The following is a 22,150-nucleotide window of genomic DNA, read 5'->3' on the forward strand; positions in this document are numbered from 1 at the left end:
GCAGGCTGAAGGAGGTGAAGAATCTCTCTCTACTCTGCTCTAGTGAGATCCCACCTGGAGCACTGCGTTTAGATCTCAGGCCCCTAGCACAAGTGAGACATGGACCTCTTGAAGCAAGTAATGAGAAGAGACACAAAAATGACCAGAGTGCTGGAAAGCCTTTCCTCCTATGAAGAAAGGCTGAGAGGGCTGTGGTGGGGAGTGGGTTAGCCTAGAGAAGAAAAGGCTCTGGGGAGACCTCACTGCAGCCTTGCAATACATAAAGGGGGGCTATAAGAAAGATGGGGAAAGTCTTTATCAGGAACTGTAGTGATAGGACAAGGGGTAATGGTTTTAAACTAAAAAAGGGTAGATTTAGATTAGATACTCAGAAGAAATTGTTTTCTATGAGGGTGGTGAGGCCCTGGAACAGGTTGCCCAGAGAAGCTGTGGATGCCCCATCCCTGGAGGTGTTCAAGGCCAGGCTGGATGGGGCTTTGGGCAACCTGGTCTAGTGGGAGGTGTCCCTGCCCACAGCAGGGGATTGGAACTGTATGGTCTTTAAGTCCCCTTCCAACCCAAACCATTCTATGGCTCTGTGATAGAGAATGGGTTTATGTATAGGTAAGAGAGATTCGGTCTAGATTTAAGGAGCACTTTGCCCATAAGGACAGGCAGGCAGTGGAGGAGGCTGCCCAGAGAGGCTGTGCAGGCTCTGCTGAACCTCAGAGGCTTTCAGGAGCTGCCTGGACAAAGCACTGAGTAGCTGGGCTCATCTCACAGGTGACCCTGCTTAGAGCAGGAGGTTAGATGTCCATCAGTCCCATTTGAACTGAATTACCTTGTGATTCTCTAGTCATGTTTTCTGTTACATTGTCATTCTTTCTTAATTATTTTGTTCTGTTTTTGGCTACTTGCATTGACTAGATGTTTTCATGGAACTACGTGTCAAAAACTCAAAGTCTTACTTGAATAATTATAGCTTTCAGCCCATCATTTTCTATGAATTTTAGGATTGTTTTCCACCACGTACCTCACTATACATTTACCCGTACTGAAATTTACTACCTTACTATATAATCACTCAGTGCTACATGATCCTTCTGTCAGTTCATCATTGCCAGCTCTTGTTTTTACCACATTGCATGCTCTGTACTGAGCAGGCTTGGTCATCTTGATACTTGATCCCTTTTCTAGATTCTTTCAGAATATGCTCATCAGCATAGACTGCAGCATGGACTAAGAGAATTTGCAGTAACCTACCTTCAGATTGGACCAGACTACTTACTCCTGCCCTCCTTCTCTTTTTATTTAGCCCTTTATCTGTGCCTGGACCTTGAATCTTACCTCGTGGCTGTGTTGTTAACATTTTTTATTGAATCACTTCTTCAGAAATCATTCTGAAATCCCAGTAGGTTGTATACATTGGATTGCTGTTGTACTTTTTTTTTTAAGGCAGGATTTACTTAGGTGCAGGTAATACTTCAGATAATGGAATGGAAACACTTCTGTATTTGTTCTCTGTACCACCTCCCTTGCCACCTAACCAAGGTGTTATCTTCATGGGCCTCTAAGCATGTACTAAACTGTCATGTTTGAATAAGTTTGAATTTTCTGTTTTTCAGAGATCTTTTGATGTTTTTCTTTTTCCTCTCTCTTCCTTTCCCTGTTCCCTCACATGCATAGCTCTTTTTCCAATAGCAGAAACGTTTTCTTGGTGCCAGTGTAGAGGAACATTTTATCTCCATAAAGCTCTTTGTAGAGGTAATATGACTTGGCATTTTACCTTCTCAGTTGTATAATCAGATTTTTACATTCTGTAACAGTTCCAAATGTCAGGACTACTGATTTTAGGTGCATTTGTATTTTTGTAAAATACATATATTTTTAATTCGTAAGGACTGCAAATTCTTGAATAAATGTTTTCAACGCAATTTTAATTTTATGTCATTAATCATAGAGATAAGGACAGCGGCTAGGGAATGTAAAAATGCTAGACCTATGATCTCATGTTATTTATACCCAGCATGCAACATTATACTTTGAAAGAGGATTATAAAGAGGACTAGCTAGTTCTTATGGTCATCACCCATATTATGTGAAAATATGTGGCATTTGGAATTATAATGTTTTGACCCTAAAAGATAGTTAACCTTCTGTATTTAGGCCTATAGAATGTAATTCAAGTAAACCACTGAAAGATTTATAACTTCAGTTGGTTGAAAATTTAGGTTATTAATATTGTCTGCCAGCCAGAAAGACTTATGTTTCAAACAACCACCCCAGGAAATTTAATGCATGTTAATTTAGAGCATTAGCTAATACCATATTTATTTTTCCACAGGGCAGATTGACTCCTTGGGTTGCATTGACTATGTAGAAGTATTTTCAAGCTTTCTTTAGGAGTCTTTTGAAACTTGACACATCACATAGGTCAACAATATCTAAATGTTAACTAATGTCAGTCACAATGATATATTGTGTAATATAATCTAAAAACTAAATTGCATAGAAAGGAAAAAAAAATCTTTCTATTTAAGGTGTGCTTGTTTAAAAAGTATCATTTTGACATTTTGACAGTTTCCTTGTGCAATGTATATTGTTTTTTATAGCTACCAATTAGCTGACTTAGTCAAATGCCATCATCAATGGCTTTGTTGTATTTACATTAAGAGTATGAAATTCCTTAAAATACATTTGTAGTGAATGACAGCAACCACAAGCCTCAAACATGTCCAGAAACATAAATATTGCCCTTTAATCTCTATTTGTGTATTAGAGCATTTGTGCATACACACATGGAAGTCATCCCCTTTTGTAGGGGAAGAGGGAAGTCTTTCTTCAGATAGCTCCAGAACAAAGATTTGTTTTTAGCAGTTACATTCAGTATCACTAGAATTAGCAATGATATTTTTCCTTAATGTAACTTTCAAAACCTGTCCTGCTGTTGAAGACTGAGTTTAGAAAGGAGTCCCCAAGAAAATATGTCAAAACAAAACTGTATTAAAACATGTTCACTTCTTCCTTATCTGCCAAGAAACTTACCAAGTCCCTTAACAGTTTTCCCCTCCTTTTGAGCTTTCAATAAACTCAAATTTTTGAAAGGAGTTCACCCATACATGCTTTTGCTACTGCTTAGGTAACTTTTGTAGAGGTATCTCTAAATCTTAATGTTTTAGTTGATTTCTAGAATTGTTTGTTTGTTTTAATTCTCATTATTGTATCTGAACTTGAAATAGATCCTAAGATATCAAGGTCTTTAAAGAAACAAAACACGAATATACTGCTTTTTTTCTCCTAGGTTTCAGTGGTTCCTTTGTAAAATTTAGTTCTAAGAGTTTATAGTCTGAACCTTGAGTCTGAAAAGGGTTCATTAATAATACGTTTATTAAGCCTGTGAAGTGTTTCTTCTTTGTCATGCTGAGCATGAATTAATTGTCTGCAGGACTTAAGATGTAGAATGCGTATAACTCACAGGGCATGTGCACTACTGAGCCTCTTGGAATTGTCTGTAGGCTTGTTACTTGTGCATGTTGTCTCCAAGGTCTTTTACTTTTAAACATCGTGCAAGAATATCTTTCTGACGAAGTAGGATTTTAGTTGTGTGCAAGCAATGTTTACCCCTTGAAAAAGGTGTCAAGGGAGGGAGCGCGAGTAGCTGGCCATTCAGTGAATGCCATCCAGTCAGCGCACTAAGACATGTTCTGATGGAAGGAAGAAAGAGTGTGTATGGGATCACATGAAAATTGCACTGTAAATGCTGTTCTATTTCTGCCTCCAAGTCCCATACCTAAAGTAGTAGATGGAGTGTTTATCTGGGACTCACGACTTCCTGAGTGTTTATCTGGATGGTAGTTCCCCATTCAAGCAAATGCGTTATCCCAACAGGACAGATGGGGTTTGGCATCTCCATAGCCTTTTCTATGTGAGTCTGTAGGAGTCTGGTCAGTCACTGAAAGCCAAGACTTTTTTTTTCTTTTCTCCCTGAAAGTGCATAGCTTTCAGAACAAAGAATTAACAAGCTAGTCTTATAATTCTTTGTGGTTGCTTTTAAATTCAGGGTCCCTAATACCATTTCTGGTATTCTACTCATTTTGTGCTTAGAAGAAACCTTATTTCTTTCCTTATTTCAATATATTTGGAGCTAGGATCTTACTTGATCTGAAGCTTTTAGTTCTAGAAAGCCAGCTTGATTGGTGAGAATCAAGCAAATGTTTTCTTCCCAGTTGTCGGCTCAGCTATTGTTCTTCCATCTTTGAAGCAGTTTTCTGCAAGAAGCTAATTTCTGAATTGTTTTGTTTTTCCTGTTTGTCAAGTTGAATGAAAGGGATTGTGATGGATGATGTGGCCAGTATGTTAATAGCAAAATGCCTTTTATTATGTAAAAGAGTTGCATATATGTACATTGTACATGATTCTCTTGCTTCCCTGGGCATGTAAATGGAAGGCTTGGTGTTGAAGAACTTCTGGTGTCAATCTCTGAGTTATTGAGTTAAAAGTCACTGACAGAATATTTTCTCTCCAGTGTTTTTTCTGTGGAACAGTCTGAGCTGGGGGTGGGTGAGGAATGTGATATAAACTGTTCTGTAGGGCTTCATAGGCAGGGGAATAAGGATGTTGGAAATCTAGGTTCTCTTTCCCTCCTTCCATTACTTCCTCTGCTAACCTGCTGAGAAAGGATCTACCTGTCACTTCCGAGTTCAGACGTGCTGTGATCTTTTCTGTTGGGATATTCCTTTTCCTTCTTTTTGTTCTTCTCTGTTGTCTCCAAGTTCCTCTGGTTCCTTCTGATTTTTCAAACTTACTTTATATTTAGTGGTGTATGATGTGAAATTTCTTTTGTTAAGGGTTGGAAATCTTTAATGGATGATGTTTTTAACTTTGACTAATAACATGATTGTTCATTTAATTAAAGGTTACAGAATAAATGCATTGAGCTGTGATCTTATGTGCAATTTCTAGGTTCAGAAGGGCAGAAAGCCATGAAATTGCTTAGGTGTATTGTTTACTTGTGCATTTAATCAAGAACTTGAGAACTGTAACCGTATAAGGAAATCTTGGCTGTTATTTTATGTCTTAACATATTTTTTTCTTGCTTAAAGCAAGTAACAGAGGAGTGGTTGAATGGCATTTTTTAATATGTGCCAAGACACAAATATAAGATGAGTTCTTCTAGAAGCATCTCAGATCATGCTTATCTGTCTTCTGAATTACAGTAATGTTCTGAGTTTGTTGCTATAAATGAGTAAACGTTCTCTAAATACAGGCTGGTAATACCATGGTGAGCTGCTGTTTACTTAAAATGTCAACTTAACCCAAGTCTGCTGGAGTTCTTAAGTTAGTTTGACTTTCTAGATCAAACAGTATGAAAGCTGTTCTCCATCTTTTTCCATGTTACACCTAAGCCTTCTAGAAAAAACAAACCACAACAGCTCAAAACTGCATTTTATACTTGAGTTTTCAGCAGTTTGGAATGCTGAATTGTTGATTGTTTATGAGTAAGAATGTGCTTTGTGAGATGCTTTCCAAAGCTTTTAAGATCTGTGATTGAATCTCTCTGTGACTTTGAAAACACTAAATGTTTTCTGGACTCCACTGTACATGTGGAGTTGTTCTGCACAAATTCAACCACGAGGTAGTGTCATATCTGTCTGTAGGAGTTTTGCTTCCAAGAAGGATAGAGAAAAAACTCTCATACCTATAATTTCACAAGTATAGGAACACGAACTTGCTAAAGTCCTAGCTTTTAAGCTCCTTTCTTCTTTCTTTTGTTCTTTGTCACTATGTGCAGGTTTTTAAAGAATGTGAGGATTTTTAGGAAAGCTTTTGATTGTGCCAAGTTCTCAGTGAATGAAAAAAAGCAATATCACAATGATGCTCTGGATAACTTCCTCGTTTTATCATGGTCTTTTTCTTTAAAAGGTGGAAGGCAATACACACACAGGGCCATTATGTACTCAGGAGGAAAATATATTTAAAATTTTCAGTATTTTTTTAACATTAATTATTTTCTACACTGTAATAAAATGTGTTTAATTTATATGCAAAAGCAAGTAAGTATAGCACTCAAATTCATTTTAGTTTAAGGATTATAGGAAGGATTCTTGTCTGTGTTTTACTGCCATGTGATGTATGTATTGGCTTAAATATAGGTCTGATGAGCACATTTAATGCCTGTCATTAGTCTCTGTTCTGATAAACAGGATTTACCACTTACCGTGAGTAAGACACACACAAGTGGAGCAGCAAGCAGCCCCAGAGTAAGTTACAGGGATGGAAAGCAGCAGTGCGTAAGTTGGTGCAGTGGTAACATACAAGCTGCTTCGTGAACTCCTGTAGTCAAAAGAGTAGGTTCAAGAACACAAACCACAAGGTAAAGTACATCGTTGAATAGAAAAGGTGGGGAAGGCCTTAGAGACGAGTGGGAAGCAATTTTTCCGAGTTAGTGGTATAGAATCCAAAAGACTTGAAATTTGGAGAGAAGTGAAGTTATTTGCTGGTGAAATTGAATGTGTTCTTGCAATATTGAGCAATATTCAATCCACAGTTTGTGAGAGTGTTAAGACACCAATAATCATTAGTGTAGCAGGAGTACTTTTTTTTTGGAACCCTTAGCACTTTATCCTTACTGGTTAAAAAACTTGAAGTTAGTAATGCTACTGACAAGAGTATATGCTCATATGTGCAGGTTAGCATATAGGGTTCTGCTTTTTCTTTGATTTATATTATTGGCATGAATGAAAAATTAACCCTAAAAATGGCCAATCTGCCCCACTAACAGTAGCTCTGTATACACCAGAGTTGTTTATGAAGTGAATGAAGTAAGAACATAAATTTGTCATGTTAGCAGAGGCAGACTCTTCCAAATAATATATTTAATGACATAGGCAGAATTCTATTTATACTCTTTATTTTCAGAACAGTAATGTATTAATTCTTTAAGATTGCTCTATGTTTGCTATACAGACTGAAGGTAGATACGGTCTCTGCTTTGTGGCTTTAAACTCTGAATGAATATAAAATCGGAAATGCACAAAGGGCCCACGGTGGCTAAATGTCATCTCGGCAAATAGCTGTTTTGGGGTGTTAATGCATATATAAGCTTTTGACTTGCACAAGATCATGTTTCGGCTACATGCCAATACCTGAAGGGATTCATTTAAGAGCTCTGCAGAAACGTGTGCTTCTCTTCCCCCCTGCCTAATAATTGCTTTTTAAGCTGTACTAACAAGATACCTTTCAATTTTGGTTTCTAACCAAATTAAATCCTTGCTAAATTTTCTTTGCCAAAATTCAAGTTTATAATTTTCTCCTGTTAAATCTTATGCCTTGGCACTAATTGAGACAAATTTTCTTGCTAGTATTTGCTGCAGACACAATGCTATTGTTATGTACACATACACTATTGGTGGCATTCTTATTCATTTTTAAATCAGTTCATTCTGGTGAAAGTAGCATGCCCCAGGAATGGAAATTGCACAGCTTTTTCTTGTGGTTGTGTTAAGACAAACCTCAATGCTGACCACGTTTCACAAAAGCCAGTGTTCCAGCTGCCTGCCTATAGGTATGGCCTATTTTTGTTGGCTAAGCTTTAATAACCAGGATTTTTCTTGCTTATCACCTTAGGAAGTTTCATTTTTCTACAGCCATTACAACATTAGTCAAATGTATTCGTTCTACTTAAACATCATCATCATTTTCTGTGAAATGAGAAATGTTTTTGGCATCTTATAGCCTGTTTTAGAATTAGTAGCCTGGATTGCTTTAATACAAGCTTCATAGAACAATCTGAAAGCCCTTCCTTCCTTCTGAGTTTAATCTTTGCAAATTGAATAGAAAGATGGCTGTGTTTGTTGTATTACAAGATTGTGTTCTTGTAAACTTTAGAAAGGTAATCAATATTAAAAAATCACCAGCTAGGGCTCAAAAATATTTGCTTCTTTGACCTGGACAGTGGAAACATACGAAATTGCTAGTCTATTTCTTTTTACATCTGTTGCTGAAACAGCTGTTTTTAGTGCTCTGTGCTTACAGATCTTCAAGAATCCATCAAAGAGTGCCTGTCCAAAGCTATATGCAACAGCTTGATAGGTTATCTTTCATCTAGATGTAAAAGTACTGTTTCCTACTCTCCAAGTATGGTTGATGTCAGTACCTTTACTATTTTGGGACTCTGTTGGCAGCTCGTAATGATCTGAGTTGCATGCTAAGCTTTTATGGATTTAATGTGATGACTAATTTACATTCTTACAGTGTTAATGCAGCATCACAGTACTTGAATATTAAGAATTATTACTTTATTCAGCCAAACTAATTTTGTTTTGATAATCCTAGATACTAAGAGGCGCAAAGGGTTAGGCAGGATGTTTAAAGTGAAACCAAGGCTACTTATATTCTGAAACTGGTGTCTGTCTATGTAACTAAGGTAGACATTACTTGGAAAATTGAACATTTTTGATATCTTACATTCTTGAAGCTACACCTCTAAATAGTTCTCTCTAGCATGACAGAAAATATCTATATTACCAACTGTTCTGGGGGAAAGCCTCAAAAAGTCTATTGTCATTCAGCATTGTTATTTTGAACTCCCTAAACTGACAATGTATCTTTTTTTTGTTTGCTTGTTTATCCTCATTTTCTGTTATGCTCTCGTTCTGTCCCTAACTGAAGCAGTAGCAGAAAGGCATTCTGATAATCTGTTCATTTTCATGGTAATTTGAATTGATATCACTTACTACTATTGTGATTCCCTTTCCTAGCAGTGGTGTTAATCTGTCCACTTGGTAAGCAGGTGTTAAGCTAATAGGAAAATAAAACAGTAAAAATTAATCATTTGCTGTCAGCTTAATGAGCTGAGAGGACAAGCATTGTGCAGGAAGTGGAAGCAGAGGTAGACTACTGAGGAGGAGTTTGGAAACACTGCCCAGGCATGGAAGGATGGTGTTAGGAAGTGAAAAGTGAAAACTCACCTGGGGTTAATGCTTGCAGAGGATGCCTATGGTAATAAGAAGAGCTTTTGTTCCTATACTGGTAATAAAAAGCCACAGAAGGACCTGGGTCTAGCTCTGAGCTGTGGGTGAGGATTGAGTCAGTGGTTACTGGAGGCAATTGGGCCCATATTAAATAGTCTATGGGACCCACTGAGCTCCATCCAGTGGAGTTGAGAGAAGAGGGTCAAGTCCTAGCAAGGCTGCTGTCTGTCATCTTTAAAAGTTCACTGAGAATCAGAGGTTTCTTATAAGCTGGGGATCTTTGACATGGTCAGCCTTTGCTTGGTCAAGCAAATGTTCTGACTGCAGTTGTTAAAATGGGGTGTTATTTAACATTTTAACAATGAGTTGGAATATCTGTACAGGTACTTAAAAGGATTCAAATGGATTTAGAAAAAAATAAGAGAAAATAATTTTAAAAGAAGAAAATCAGAAATAAGGTGGGAAATAAAGAGCTAATACTTACTCAAATGCCAGGCAAAATCATAAAGTTTATTACAATTTTCTGTACTAAATTTGGATGTGTTATGAAATTGGCCAGCTCAGCTGCTTGGCACTTTGATAGCACTTGGATTAGTCATGGAGAGAAGTCAGTCTTTGGACATTATATTTCAACAGCTGGTTTATTTTGTGTGTAAGGCATTGCTATGTTTCGCTTGATGAAGAGCCCATCAGTGGAATGTTGTTACATCATGAGACATAACTTCAATTAGTACGAACTTCTAGAATGACACTTGAATTAAATATTAACATTTTCTATGGTTTGAGTAAGTAAACAAAGGACTCGGTGTTTTAATTTTTCTTCTCTGCAAGGAAGGATAAAAGGGAAACCTGTATTCTGACCATCAAAACAGCTGGGGAAAAAAAAGCTTGCCTACTTGATTATATTGATTTAGCAATGTGAGAAAGGACTTTTCTCGTTGGTGTTTTTGTCTTCTTAAATCTAAAAGTGTTAGGAAATACAACTTTGATAGCCGCCTGATTTTGCTGGAGATGGTGTACACTCCGGTATATGGGAAGAGGTCAAACTCGGAAAAGGGTCTTTCATGAGGAGAGCAAATTCTCACAAACTCATCTTTTTTTTTCCATCCAATGTGTTTAAAATTCTTAGAATAAACCCACCGCCTCTTCACAATTTGAGTTTCACTTTCTTGGCATTATGGAGTTGAAATCCTGTTAAGTCCATTGTGGTCTGTGACTTAAGTCTTTACCTGTGTAGAACAAATTGTGGGATCAAAGTCTACTGCCGGAGTAGGCAAACTCTGCCTTTCAAAAATAAATAGCTAATATGTGATCAGGGAAAAAAAAAAAAGTACAGGCTGTAAAACCAAATTGGATGAATTAGAGGGTAAACCTCTCCTGTGCTTCTCTGAGCGTGTTTAAAATATGTTAAACCCTTTCTTCATCCAGATGCTGATCTGTGGTAATGAAGTGATAGAATTAAGCCTAACTTACCTTTAAGAAGCACTACATCTTCAACTTTAACCGAAGCAGTTCATGCCTATACAGAAAAGCAACAATGCAGTTACATCAGTGCTTTGGACTTCAGTCCTAAGCCACTGCTTTGGACTTCTATTTTTGCAATCAGTTGTCTTTTTCTTGTACTGTCTTGGCTCCAGGCTCTGTGTTCTGTGGTGTTCTTCTCAGGTGTGCCCTTTTTCTTGTCCTGTTGTACATAAAATTAGAATAACAGCAGTTCCTTATTTGCTAAGTTGTGTAACCTGGTTTCCTTACTCTAACATGCAGTATTCAAATCCTGGAGGAATGGAAAGAATGGAATAAGTACAGATTGCAAGTGGATTTAAGTTGCATGTACAAAGATATAGCCTCTCTGCATTGAGGCGGTAGACGATAGAGGGGCTACAAGACTAATTTTACATAGTCAAAGAAGCTTTTATTTTGATTTGAAAATTAACAGCTATACAGTTAATAAAATGCACTGAAAAAAGTAATTTATTTTACCTATCATATAAACTTATTTTTTCATTTAACTATAAAGTTTTTTTTAATTATGCTTTTTCAGTAAAGTAATTGTGTAATGTTGAAAATATATTTAGCGAAGTTTAAGTAAAACAATATATAATGGTAAAGTTTCATTTTAGAAGCTATATGTTTAACATTTAATTTATTGGCACACTTTGGAATAATTTTTTAGGGTTTTCAGAAGTGCTTTAACACTTTATTTGTTTCTTTTCAGTCATTATTTAATCTACTGGAGTTTCGAAGACTAGTTTTGAATTTCAATCCTCCTGCAAATGCTCAAGACTTGCCTCGAAACCAAAAGGTAAAATTAGAAGCTGACTTCCCCTAGTGGTTAATAACGGCATTTCTCTATTGTAATTGATTTTTGCACTGCTCTCTAGTTCAAATTAGCACAGATGTTACAGGTGCCAATTAATATCGCTCTGAGCTTCTTATTATGGATCTTACATAAAATACTTTGGCTTTGTAGTAGAGTACCTCTCTTAACATCCTGCCCTGTAGACTGCTCAGCAAACAACTGCATAGACCAGATTCAGTGGAAGGGCTACTCTGAGCCTTGTGCAACAGCTGTGGCAGCACTGATGCTAGTGGGTGAGCATTTTTAACGTGGCAGTAGTTTGTATGAAGAAGCATGTTTTATTCTGCACCCTTCACACTGTGCAGCTGTGGGCATACTTTTTGGTTAGTCTGCATGTGTTTGATCTGTATAGGTTTTTTGGCAGCATTGTTAGTGCTGACCTGGCCCCCTCATTGCTTTTTGGGGATGTTTATTATTTGCAACTCATGATCTGAGATTAAGCTTTTGATTATTAGCTAATCTCTTCTGGCCATTTAGCAAAGTGATTGTAAGCATAAATTTTCTCATGCTCATTCTGGTATTAATATGGGGTTGTGGAACAGAGGAGTTGGCTCAGGTTTTTTGTAACCTCAGGCTAATGTGGAAGAATGGGCATGGACTGACAGACAAAACAGGCCAAGTTTTCTTCCTTCAGTAGATGCTCTCTGAGGAAAATGCATAGGAGTACACTGAATTCTGTGCTATAAAATAGTTAAAGAAATGGAAAGAGGAAGTAGCTGTATGAAATGTGAAAACACTTCATGTCCTGTTTTTTCAGGTAAACAGAGCAATGAATTCTTGCATATCCAGAAATTAGACCATTGTCCTTTACTCCTCCCTTTCATATTTTACACATGGAGTGTGTTGTCAGCCTATTTTTATTTGTTTGGCACTTCGGGCTTGACTGGAATGTTCACTAGCAAAAATGAAGCTACAATTCAAAAAAAACAAACAAACAACAACAAAAAAAATAGTGTCCATTTTCAAAACCTCTAGGTATGCACCGTTAAAGGGAAGTTGCATGTTCAATCAGAATTGTATAATCCCTTTTTCCACCTGCACAGGCATTCCCCCCACTGAAGAACAAGGTGTCACTTGTTTTCTTTAGGAAAAAAATGTTTGCAATAGATTGTGAGATGGTGTGCAAATACAGCATTGGTAGTGTTGGGAACATATCACAAGAGTGTGGCAAAATGGTGTATCTTAGTGAGGGCAGAATAAAGTCATGCTATGTTCTACCAAAGAGTTTTCCTGAAATATTTTTTAAATTATTTTTTTTTTAGATTGACTTTCTGGCCTGTGTTTCATTATTGGTTGTTTTAATAATATACTCCAGTACTCAAATTTCTTTACCGTCATTTTTGAGGACTTAAAAAGGCAGTTGGCATCAAAGAGGAGATACGAAATAGATAATGCCATTTTGTTGTCTTTGAAAAATGTCTTACCAGAGCATTGATGTTAGAAGCCATATGCGACATTAGCAATTCCAAAGTGCTATTTCTTAGAAATTCTGACCATGACAAACTAAGGCTGTGTAAATTTGTGAGACACTGGGCAAATGATAGGGAGTTGTGTAGGAACCTACTGCAAGCCTGCTAGTAAGAAACTCTGGCAGTAGTTTGTATCCTCTCCTACGTCTAAATACTGGAATGGAATTGTAAATAATTTATGCACTCATATCTCTTATCTGCAGCTCAAAAGGGATTGCATTTATGTTGAAATATGTTGTGGGTAGACGTTCAGAAAAGAGAACTCTTCATTAGTTGAAACATAGACAGTAGAAATAAACACGCATGTCCCCAAATATGGTGCTTATATTTCATTATATGATGAAGACAAGTAGAATCAAATTGATTTAAAGTTGTAATATAAACTTCCAGTTGACAAGCAAAAAAAGTCCTGGAGAAAAAATGCCCTGGAAAATGTACTTCTGTCTTCTTACTTGTTTTAAAAAATATTGTGACTCAGTGTTTTTTTTTTCCCCTCCTTTTTTTTTTTTATTTGGTGCTGATAGTGGTTTGTGTGTTTTTTTTTTTTTTCCCCACTTAATATTAAATGCTGGGTGTGACTTACATAACCTGCTAATAAAGAAAAAAATTAATAATCTCAGATTTTCAAGACCTTGGTTTACATCTTGTCATCTTGTTTTGTTTCTGTTTGATGGAAAGTAGGGTTTAATTCTAAGATTGTGACAGTGTCTTGATATAGAATTAAAGCATTTGGTTGCACTTCAGGCAATACTCCATAGTAAGATGTTTCCATCCTTTCCTATCAATATATTGAATCTAAATGCCGGTAATAATTTGACATGTAAAATTTTTCATCCAGAAGTCATTTGTATAAATTTTTTACTCAAGCAAACAAAAAAAAACATTGCCACCAGCACAAAAAAAAATGCACGCATGTTTGCCTCAGTTGACTGGACTTTGTTTTTCTTGTTTTTCAAACATTGGCATACATTTAAAATCTCAGATCGGTTTTTTCTTCTCATTTGAAATTCCTTTTCCTCGGTTGGTGTGTTACTCAGCTTCTTCCTGCGGAACAAAATATGGTTGGCTGTAGTCACTGCAGCCCCTGTGCCCTCCCAGCTCTCTTAGCTCCTGCTGCCATGCAGCTCCAGCTGTATGCAGTGAGGCCACCTGAATATTTGGTGTGGACTGGATCTTCAAGAAGCTTTTTATTATCACAAGAAAGGGGTTGCTGTATTACAGGTTAGCATGTCCTTCCCTGTGTTTCAACGTTATTGTTATGCCAGTGTCCTGGCATACTGATTGAGAATAATGAATGCTTGCTATGCATTAAACATCTAGATTGCTTTAGAAGCATTTCTTAATCATAGATTGTCCCAACATCAGAGCATTAAGAAGTTGCTTATGCAGGCAAGATGGGTGATAAAATAGAGAACATTTTAGATGATAAACTTTCTGTACAGCTTTTGTTTTAAAATTGATTTTAACTTTTTTCTCATTTCATGTAGAGTGTACTTGAATATTGAGAACCTTGTGCTGTGCTGTGGTTACTTCAGCAGTTCTTTTTGTAATAAAATGTGAGTCCTTTGTAGAACTGTCCATGGCTTGGGGACTGGCTCACATCCACTTGAAGATTTTAGGCTTTGTTTAGTCAGAATCGCTGTTTGTTGAGCTAATACCTACATGTTAAAGGATGATGGCAAATGCATTAAAGAGAGCTTTCAAAAAAAAAAACAACACATTTTATTCATTTTAGAGAACCTTTTTCGGCTTTACAGGAACATTTGTTCTGAGTAATCATTTTGAAATCAGTAGCCAGTTGATAACCCAAAACTACAATTATTTCTGAAACTCAGCAAAATAAGTAGTGTAAGACTGAGTGGGTAATGCAAGAATGCTTATTGCTTCTGCAATTCAAATTTAATAAAAGAAAGATGATATCTAGATTATTCTGTGGTCAATCATCTACATGTATATTATGCCTGTGAACAGGTGATTGCTAGTTCTGAAGCATCTTGATAAAATGTATCTAAAACTCTGTTCATCTTTAGTAGATCGCTTTATGAAAATAGTAAGAACAAATCACTTCAGAACTTGTTTCTCTGTTTTCTTGTTAAAAATTGATTTAAAGATGTAAACGGAAAACTGATTTTATTCTTTAATTACGAAGATTGATTGCTGAATTAGGGTGTCATTTGACAAAGTCTTCAGCCTTTTCTGTGAACATTGGTTATAATTGGTCAATGTTTTGCAAGGTGGACTAGAAGAGCAAGTGAAACATTTTGGGGATTTACATGACTAGAAGTAGTTTTTAAGTAATAAGCAGAACACATTCCAGTTCCACACAATGCATGGTTTTTAAAGCTGAAATAAAAGACTGTATGTACTGGAAGCTTTATGTGCACTGGATTCACAGGTGAATAACTAAACAGGTCTGCTCTTTGATGGGCACATTTGTCACCAAGTTATTCCAGTTTGGCCCGTATCTGACATCTGTGCTGTGTTTGAATGATACTTTGTTCTACATGCAAGTGGATATTACATGGGTTTTAATTTCACAAGTGTGTGTCACCTATTTGCTCGGGAGTAAGAATGATATCCAGTCTCCACAGCAGTAAAATTGTGGATTAATCTATGGTGTGATTGATTGTGTATCAATTTACTTGTTTTTCATTATACAGGCGAAGGTAGTTCTTTTGTTTCTTTTCTGGAAACCAGAAAAAAAGAACTATATATTCTCCATAGATATTTTTTTTTTTTTAAGTTTTCAGGAGAGCAGGCTATTTCTGTTAAGAGAAATAACAATCTATTTACACCTTATAAATTCAGAGTCTTCAGGTAAAAAAAAAACTTCGAACAAAGGCAGTGCATAGGCTCACAAGTAATTCTGCTAGATTTAGAGAGGGATGCTAAGTCAACACAAGTGATTCATATGGTTGCAGTGTTTTACTTGAGGCTTTGTAAAATCTGCCTGCACTAACTGATAGGGCTGTATGTGGTGTTCTTTGAGGAACCTGCATGCTTTCAACTTTCTTACACTAAATGAAGCTTGCATGCTATTTCTTATCTCATCTAATTATTCTTGTGTTGTATTTTTAATAATTCACCCAACTTCAATTTTTTTTTTCTTCTGCTCAGTGTATCAGATGCACACATAATTGTAAATAGCTTTACTCCATTGTTTATCCAATTAACTTCACTTTTGCTATATTGGAGTTGTGTGATAAGTGTAGGGATAAGTCATACCTGATAATGAGATGCAGTGATTATATGGAAAAATATTTTTCTTATAAAACTAAAATTCCATGGATTATCCTGTAGGGAAAAGGTATCTCTTTTCTTTTTTTCCTTTAATTCTCCAGTATGGTTGTAAGCTATGTATATCAGCTGAAATTTGTTTAGTGGCTCCCAAATAAGATTCATGGTAAGACATACAAAACTGGGGTCACATGCCTAATAGAAATAAGCATGGAGAAGTTGGCTTGTGGCGCTGGGTGCGTAATATTTAGTAGTAAGTCTTGGGATTAACTGTTTTGTCTTAAGCTCAGCTCAGCTTCTCCACATGTCCATTCAGCCTTATTTTGAGCCAAACAGCCATGTCTAGTTGTGGTTCCATGGAGGTTTCAGTTCTTTAAGTGTAGTTTTCTTTCCAGAGAAGGTTATTGTGTAAATAGGACGTTATCTGTAATCAGGACAAGAGGCAGTGGGAGGTTCCCTCTGAACATCAGGAAGCACTTCACTGTGCAGCTGACCAGGCACTGGTGCAGGCTGCCCAGAGAGGTTGTGGAGTCACCCTTCTTGGAGAGCTTCTTTGAAGCTCCCTGGCATGGTCCTGGGCAACCGGCTCTGGGTGTCCCTGCTTAAGCAGGGGCCTGGACAGGATGGCTACCATGTTTTCCAACCTCAACTAGCCTGTGGTTCTGTGATAAAACTAAAAAGTAAAAGCCAGGTAACACAATCTTGGTAGTAATGCATGTAAGCTTAAGTATTAGTATGACAACTGGTGGAATATTTGTTTAGCTCATTCAGTAACACTTTTTAGAACTATGTTTTTGTTACTGCTTTGTTAAATATTTTTAATTCTTCAAATACAGGAACATAGGAATCTGCCTTTCATGCGTGAACTGAGGTACCTGTTTGCACTTCTAGTTGGTTCAAAGAGAAAATATGTCGACCCATCTAGAGCGGTTGAGATTCTTAAAGATGCTTTTAAATCAAATGATTCCCAACAGGTAATTTTTGTGCAATTTTATTCAAAATTATGCATGCTCTCATATGGCCATCTAGCAATAGGGAATACTTAAAATGGACAATCAAAAATCCAAAATGTCCACAGGTGCTAAAAAGAGAATTCTAATTATCAGTCTTTTTGAACATTTTTTTTTTCTAATATTGTGATCTCCAGTAACCTTTATTTAAATAAAAATAAAAAACAAATTTAATAAATAATCTCTGGCATCATGACTACCAGATGCAGTACACTTTCTTCTTATTATATTAGAAACCTCAAAGTAAAGTACCTAACACCGTTTTTGAAACCTTCTTAGTAGTTCCACTTTTTTGCTTTTAGGGCTTAGTTTGAAGTCTAAGTTTGTGTTTTTTGAAAGAGTTTAATTTTTCTGATCTCAGGGTATTACATCCAAGGCTGTGTAAGCCAAGTATACTATTTGTCTAGATACTGGCTTTGTGGGCCATAATATCCATATCCAAGTGTCTTGCCTAAATCACTGCAGCTGTATTTTGCTTTTCTGAGAAACACTGTTTCTTCATAAGATTTATTTTTCACTCATGAGGTTATATGGTTAAGGTATTTAGCTGCAGCAACATGCTGAATTTAGTGCTTGGTGAAAGTAATATTAGTCACCACTTGTTAGATACCAAAGGGTTTGAACAATGGGATTCATGAGATGCCTTTGAACTGCCATGGTATGAAAGCTGAGCCCAAGTAATGAGAATCACAGGACTATGAAAGCTACCCGTAAAAAAACAAAACCATGGCATAGTCTTAGGCATAGTGTGATTCTGGAGTTCTTGTAAGAGGATGTGCTTCTATGCTGATCATGTAAAGTGGTACTTCATTGTATTCTGTAGTATATGTAAATGTTTACTGACCATTTAATATTTTCCAACAGCAAGACGTTAGTGAATTTACACACAAATTATTAGATTGGTTAGAAGATGCCTTCCAAATTAAAGCTGAAGAAGAGAGGTAAGATTGTTCTACTACTCTCTAAATTGAACATTTCAATAAGGAAAAGGCAACCCAACCAAATGAAAATCCATCTCTAACTGTATGGCTGAAAAAGATCCAACTCTATAGCTTGTTTCAGTTAAAATGTAATTTTCCATATATGCTGATACTTTAAATTTACCATTAATTTTCTTTTTCACCTACTTCTTTTGTGTTAGAAATCTTAATGAATTAATTCCAAAATATCTGAACAGTAGAGATATATATTGTCAGTAATGTTAGCTTGTTTCTCACTTGAGTGTAGTTTTACTTATCAGTACTATAGTGTAAATTCTTCAAAACCTTGCTCCTGTTTCCCTTTTCAGAAGATAATGTTCATAGTTTGTGTAAGTGAACATCTGTAAACTGTCTTTTGAATATGCAATTGTTTCTAGAGTGTTGGAAGAAACTTTTTATTTTTTTTTACAAGGTCTATGTGCTATTTAACCACTCACAAAATGAATTTGATTTACATAAATTTTCTTGAAATGAAGCACTTCTGAAACTTAATTTTCAGATTGTACTTACCATTGCAAATATGTGAATTGTTATTGCCTTTAGTGGAAAGAACAAAACATAATGAACTGTAACTAAGTAAAATAGGCGGCATTTCCATAATGAATTCAAAATATTCTACTCTTATTTTTGTAAAAAGATTTGCGGCTTTGTGGGATCTTGTGCTAACACACTCTGTTTTCAGGGATGGAGAGAAACCAAAGAACCCAATGGTGGAGTTGTTCTATGGACGATTCCTAGCAGTTGGTGTACTTGAAGGTATGCACCTGAATTTGCTCGGACTTCTCTGCTGGTGTCTGTTGAGTGCTTATCTAAGTACCTAGGTGAATGATGCAGTTATATGGTTTTAGCTGTCTGCAGAAATACACTTGGAGAATACACCTGCAGTGTGTGTCAAAAGGTTTGTCCTGAGAATATGAGACTGAACGTGAATGTAGTGAACTTCAGCAGTCCAGGAAGACTGTTTTGATACCTTTCAGGAGTTGAGTGTATGTCCTGAAGCACAGAAGTTAAGGGGAGATGCTGAGCAAAAATGGTTGCAAAAACTGATTATCATGGCATTTTTTCCCTGCTAAAGGTGTACAGAAGTCAAATGACTGCATTTCCTACAGCTAGTGTCTGACGCTCTGCTTCACTTAATAAAATTTTAAATTTCAATTACTGCATTTTCTTCTGTACAGTTTCTGGTACAGATAACTCACCTTCTTAAAAGTATTGTTCCTTGAAAACAAGGAAACATTGGAAGCCTGATCAAGGTCAGTGTCACAGAGTGTGCTGAGTAGTCAGAGTGTAGAATGAGCTTCTCTTTGTTATCTGCATATAATTTGCAGAATTGCATTATTGTCAATTTCCAGGAGGCCATCATCTGTGAAAGCATTTTAATGTTGCTTATTCAGTCCCCATCCCAAGAGCAAATGTTTCTTGAGATGTGTTTGAATGAAGCAGCTATAATCTTTAAAGTGGTTTCCAGGTTGTTTCTTGGCCTGAAATACTGTAGCTAATGCTGCTTTGCTGTTAGACTTCAAAAATGTTCTCCAGATTACTTGCTACTAGCTAGTATTCTCACTCTTCTGCATTTGAGTACTTTAGTCCCTCACATTCTCATCTCAACAGAGGAGATATCAAAAACAAACCAAGGAAAAGAAACTGGCTGATGCAAGAAGACTAAATTTATTTCATCCTGAAGTCAGTAACTATTTTAAATTGAAATCACTCGCCACCCATATTTCTTCTCATGTTTAAACTTACATCTTTATGCACTATTACCAAATTACGATCTTGTTTTAAGGACAGAAATCATGAATGTGCTCTTGTGGCTTATTTTTGCAAAATGTATAAAGGGCAGCTTCATACCAGCAGTTCCACAGATTGATGATACAGTACAGGGTTGTACTACTCAGCTGCTATTTGCAAGTGGAGGACTTTGACTTCACAGTTTTACACACATAAAACATTGTGAGCTTTTTTTTTTTTTTTTTTTTTTTTATAAATATAACAGATAAGTGCAGAAACAAGGCAAAAATTGTTTAAGAAGAAAAACAGTCATTTTCAGTGTTATGTTCAAGCGACTTCTGAAGTATCTTAAAGATACTTTAAGACATATAAGTGAATTGCTCAATAAGAAAATGTGAGCATTGTTCAGTAGACTAGGCCAGGTGACCCAGAATTGTTTGTTTGGTGGTTATTGTTCTTTTGTTTTGTTTTGTTTTGTTTTACAGTTTTAGGAATGATCACTTAACCTTTAATGTTTAATTTCTTATGTGAAGGTAAAAAATTTGAAAACACAGAAATGTTTGGCCAGTATCCACTCCAGGTTAATGGCTTTAAAGATCTGCATGAGTGCCTAGAAGCTGCAATGATTGAAGGGGAAATTGAATCTCTCCATTCAGAAAACTCTGCCAAGTCTGGTCAAGAGGTGAGTTGAATGCTTGTGTGCGCTTCTATCAAAATGTTACTGTCATGTTGTTTATTTTTCATTTTTTGTTGTTGTTTTTGTCTTTTTTTTTTTTTTTTTGGTCTTGAGACCCACTGTTTATTGCCCTGCATGTTCTGATGTCTGGCATAATAGGTTCATTAATTTTGGGGCTTGTATCTCTTCTAGATTATTGAGAGAATCATCTTTTGGTATTACATCACTGGTTTCAACCTGTTGCTGGTATTTTATCTCCAGAGAGGTCATATTTCTTTTTTTTTTTTTTTAACCTTTAATGATTAAAAAAGGTTCTATAGTGGATGAAAGGATAGTCATGTGCTGTTCTAGTGTTAAACTTTGAGCTCTGTGAAGGTGTCTGGGTTTTAATCAGTTTAGCTTCTTAGCATGTGAAGACATAGTCATATTGGCAGCAGTGGCAAAATGAGAAAGTTAACATTAAAACCTAAAGTAGAAAGCATTACTTTATTACTACCAGAGCCAAGTAAATTGATTATATTTCCCTGGACTTAAATAATTAATTTGTAGTGGCTGCAGCTATTAGTAGTGCTTAAAAATTAATGCCTCAGAGTTAGAAGATTTGGAATTACTGAAGGAAGCTGAATTTCTTGTCTCTGCTGAATAAAGTCTTCAAGTGGCATTCATCTGAGGTGATAGATGTCTAAGTTGATATAGTAGTCTTGTGTGTTGAGAGATCCATTTTATCCTGAAAGTAAGATTCTTTCTTGTTTCCACCATTCTTTTTAATGGGATGTTTAGTTCGTTTTTCACTATGTTTATAAAAATAGTGCATAAAAACCTCAGCCATGCAATAGGGTGTTGGCACATGAGTTAACGTTCAAACAGGTAAAAAGAAACATTCCCTATCCCAAGGAACTTAAAACCAAACTCAAGAAAAGATGGAGGTCAATGTACACACTTGGGCTTAGAAGTAAGAAGAAAGTAAGAGAACAGTTGTCAGCACTATGGTTGATGAACTTCAGCATGTTAGGAGTTTACTCATTGTTAAGTGGTTTGGGGTCAGTAGAAAGGTTTTAGGGAAGGATTGTGATTTGGGTTTGCTGATTTTAGCACTGAAATGTACTGCTGTGTGAAGGAGCTGCACAACATAAGTTATAATTGGCTCCTTTAAAACTGAGGAGGTACTTGGTGAAGGCTGACACAGACAAGACCAGGGAAGGCAGCTCATTTTGTGTGGAGGATGAGGAGGTACTTTGAAGGCCAGCGAACTAGGAAAATTCAGTAACAGCCTAGGTAGCTGTTAGAGTGACAAGACTGTTTGCTAAAGCTTGGCGAGGGGAGAAGAGAGGAAATATAGCACTGAGTTGTGAAATAGTAAATAGTCGAGAAACTAGACCAGAATTTTAGCCATGAGCAAAGGAAGAAAAGTCTGTCTTGGAGGTATTACGTGAAAAGAATATTCAAGATGTTTTGCTGGGTAGAGAGCTTGAATTGAGCCCTGAGTCAAATACATTGGACATTGGCATCAAAATTGTCTGACAGCCATGTCTACAGTAATCAGGAGAAGCTCAACTTGATGCTTAGACTTCCAAAATATATTAGATATCTATAAATGAATAGACTACATTTTTTTATTTTGGGGAGTGGAGATTAAAAAAAAAAATCTAATTCAGGAGATGGAATTAAATTTGTCTTGTAGTTGGGTTTACTGAGAAGCAAAGTATAAAAAGAGACTAAGGATAGAGCATCACTGAA

The 22,150-nt window shown here is 36.3% G+C and overlaps 1 protein-coding gene across 5 annotated transcripts in view; it reads left to right on the forward strand.

The window, feature by feature from the left end:
- USP25 (ubiquitin specific peptidase 25) overlaps positions 1–22,150 on the forward strand; it is a 93,325-nt gene that overhangs the window by 41,126 nt on the left and 30,049 nt on the right. For all 5 annotated transcript variants that reach the window (XM_027449278.3, XM_038186236.2, XM_038186223.2 and 2 more), the window contains 5 exons: positions 11,167–11,253; positions 16,853–16,990; positions 17,891–17,967; positions 18,689–18,762; positions 20,271–20,419. In XM_027449278.3, the coding sequence (XP_027305079.1) occupies positions 11,167–11,253; positions 16,853–16,990; positions 17,891–17,967; positions 18,689–18,762; positions 20,271–20,419 (525 nt within the window). The remainder of the gene's footprint in view (positions 1–11,166; positions 11,254–16,852; positions 16,991–17,890; positions 17,968–18,688; positions 18,763–20,270; positions 20,420–22,150) is intronic.

This window comes from Anas platyrhynchos, chromosome 1 (assembly GCF_047663525.1).
Source record: "Anas platyrhynchos isolate ZD024472 breed Pekin duck chromosome 1, IASCAAS_PekinDuck_T2T, whole genome shotgun sequence".
In the NCBI taxonomy this organism is placed as follows: domain Eukaryota; kingdom Metazoa; phylum Chordata; class Aves; order Anseriformes; family Anatidae; genus Anas; species Anas platyrhynchos.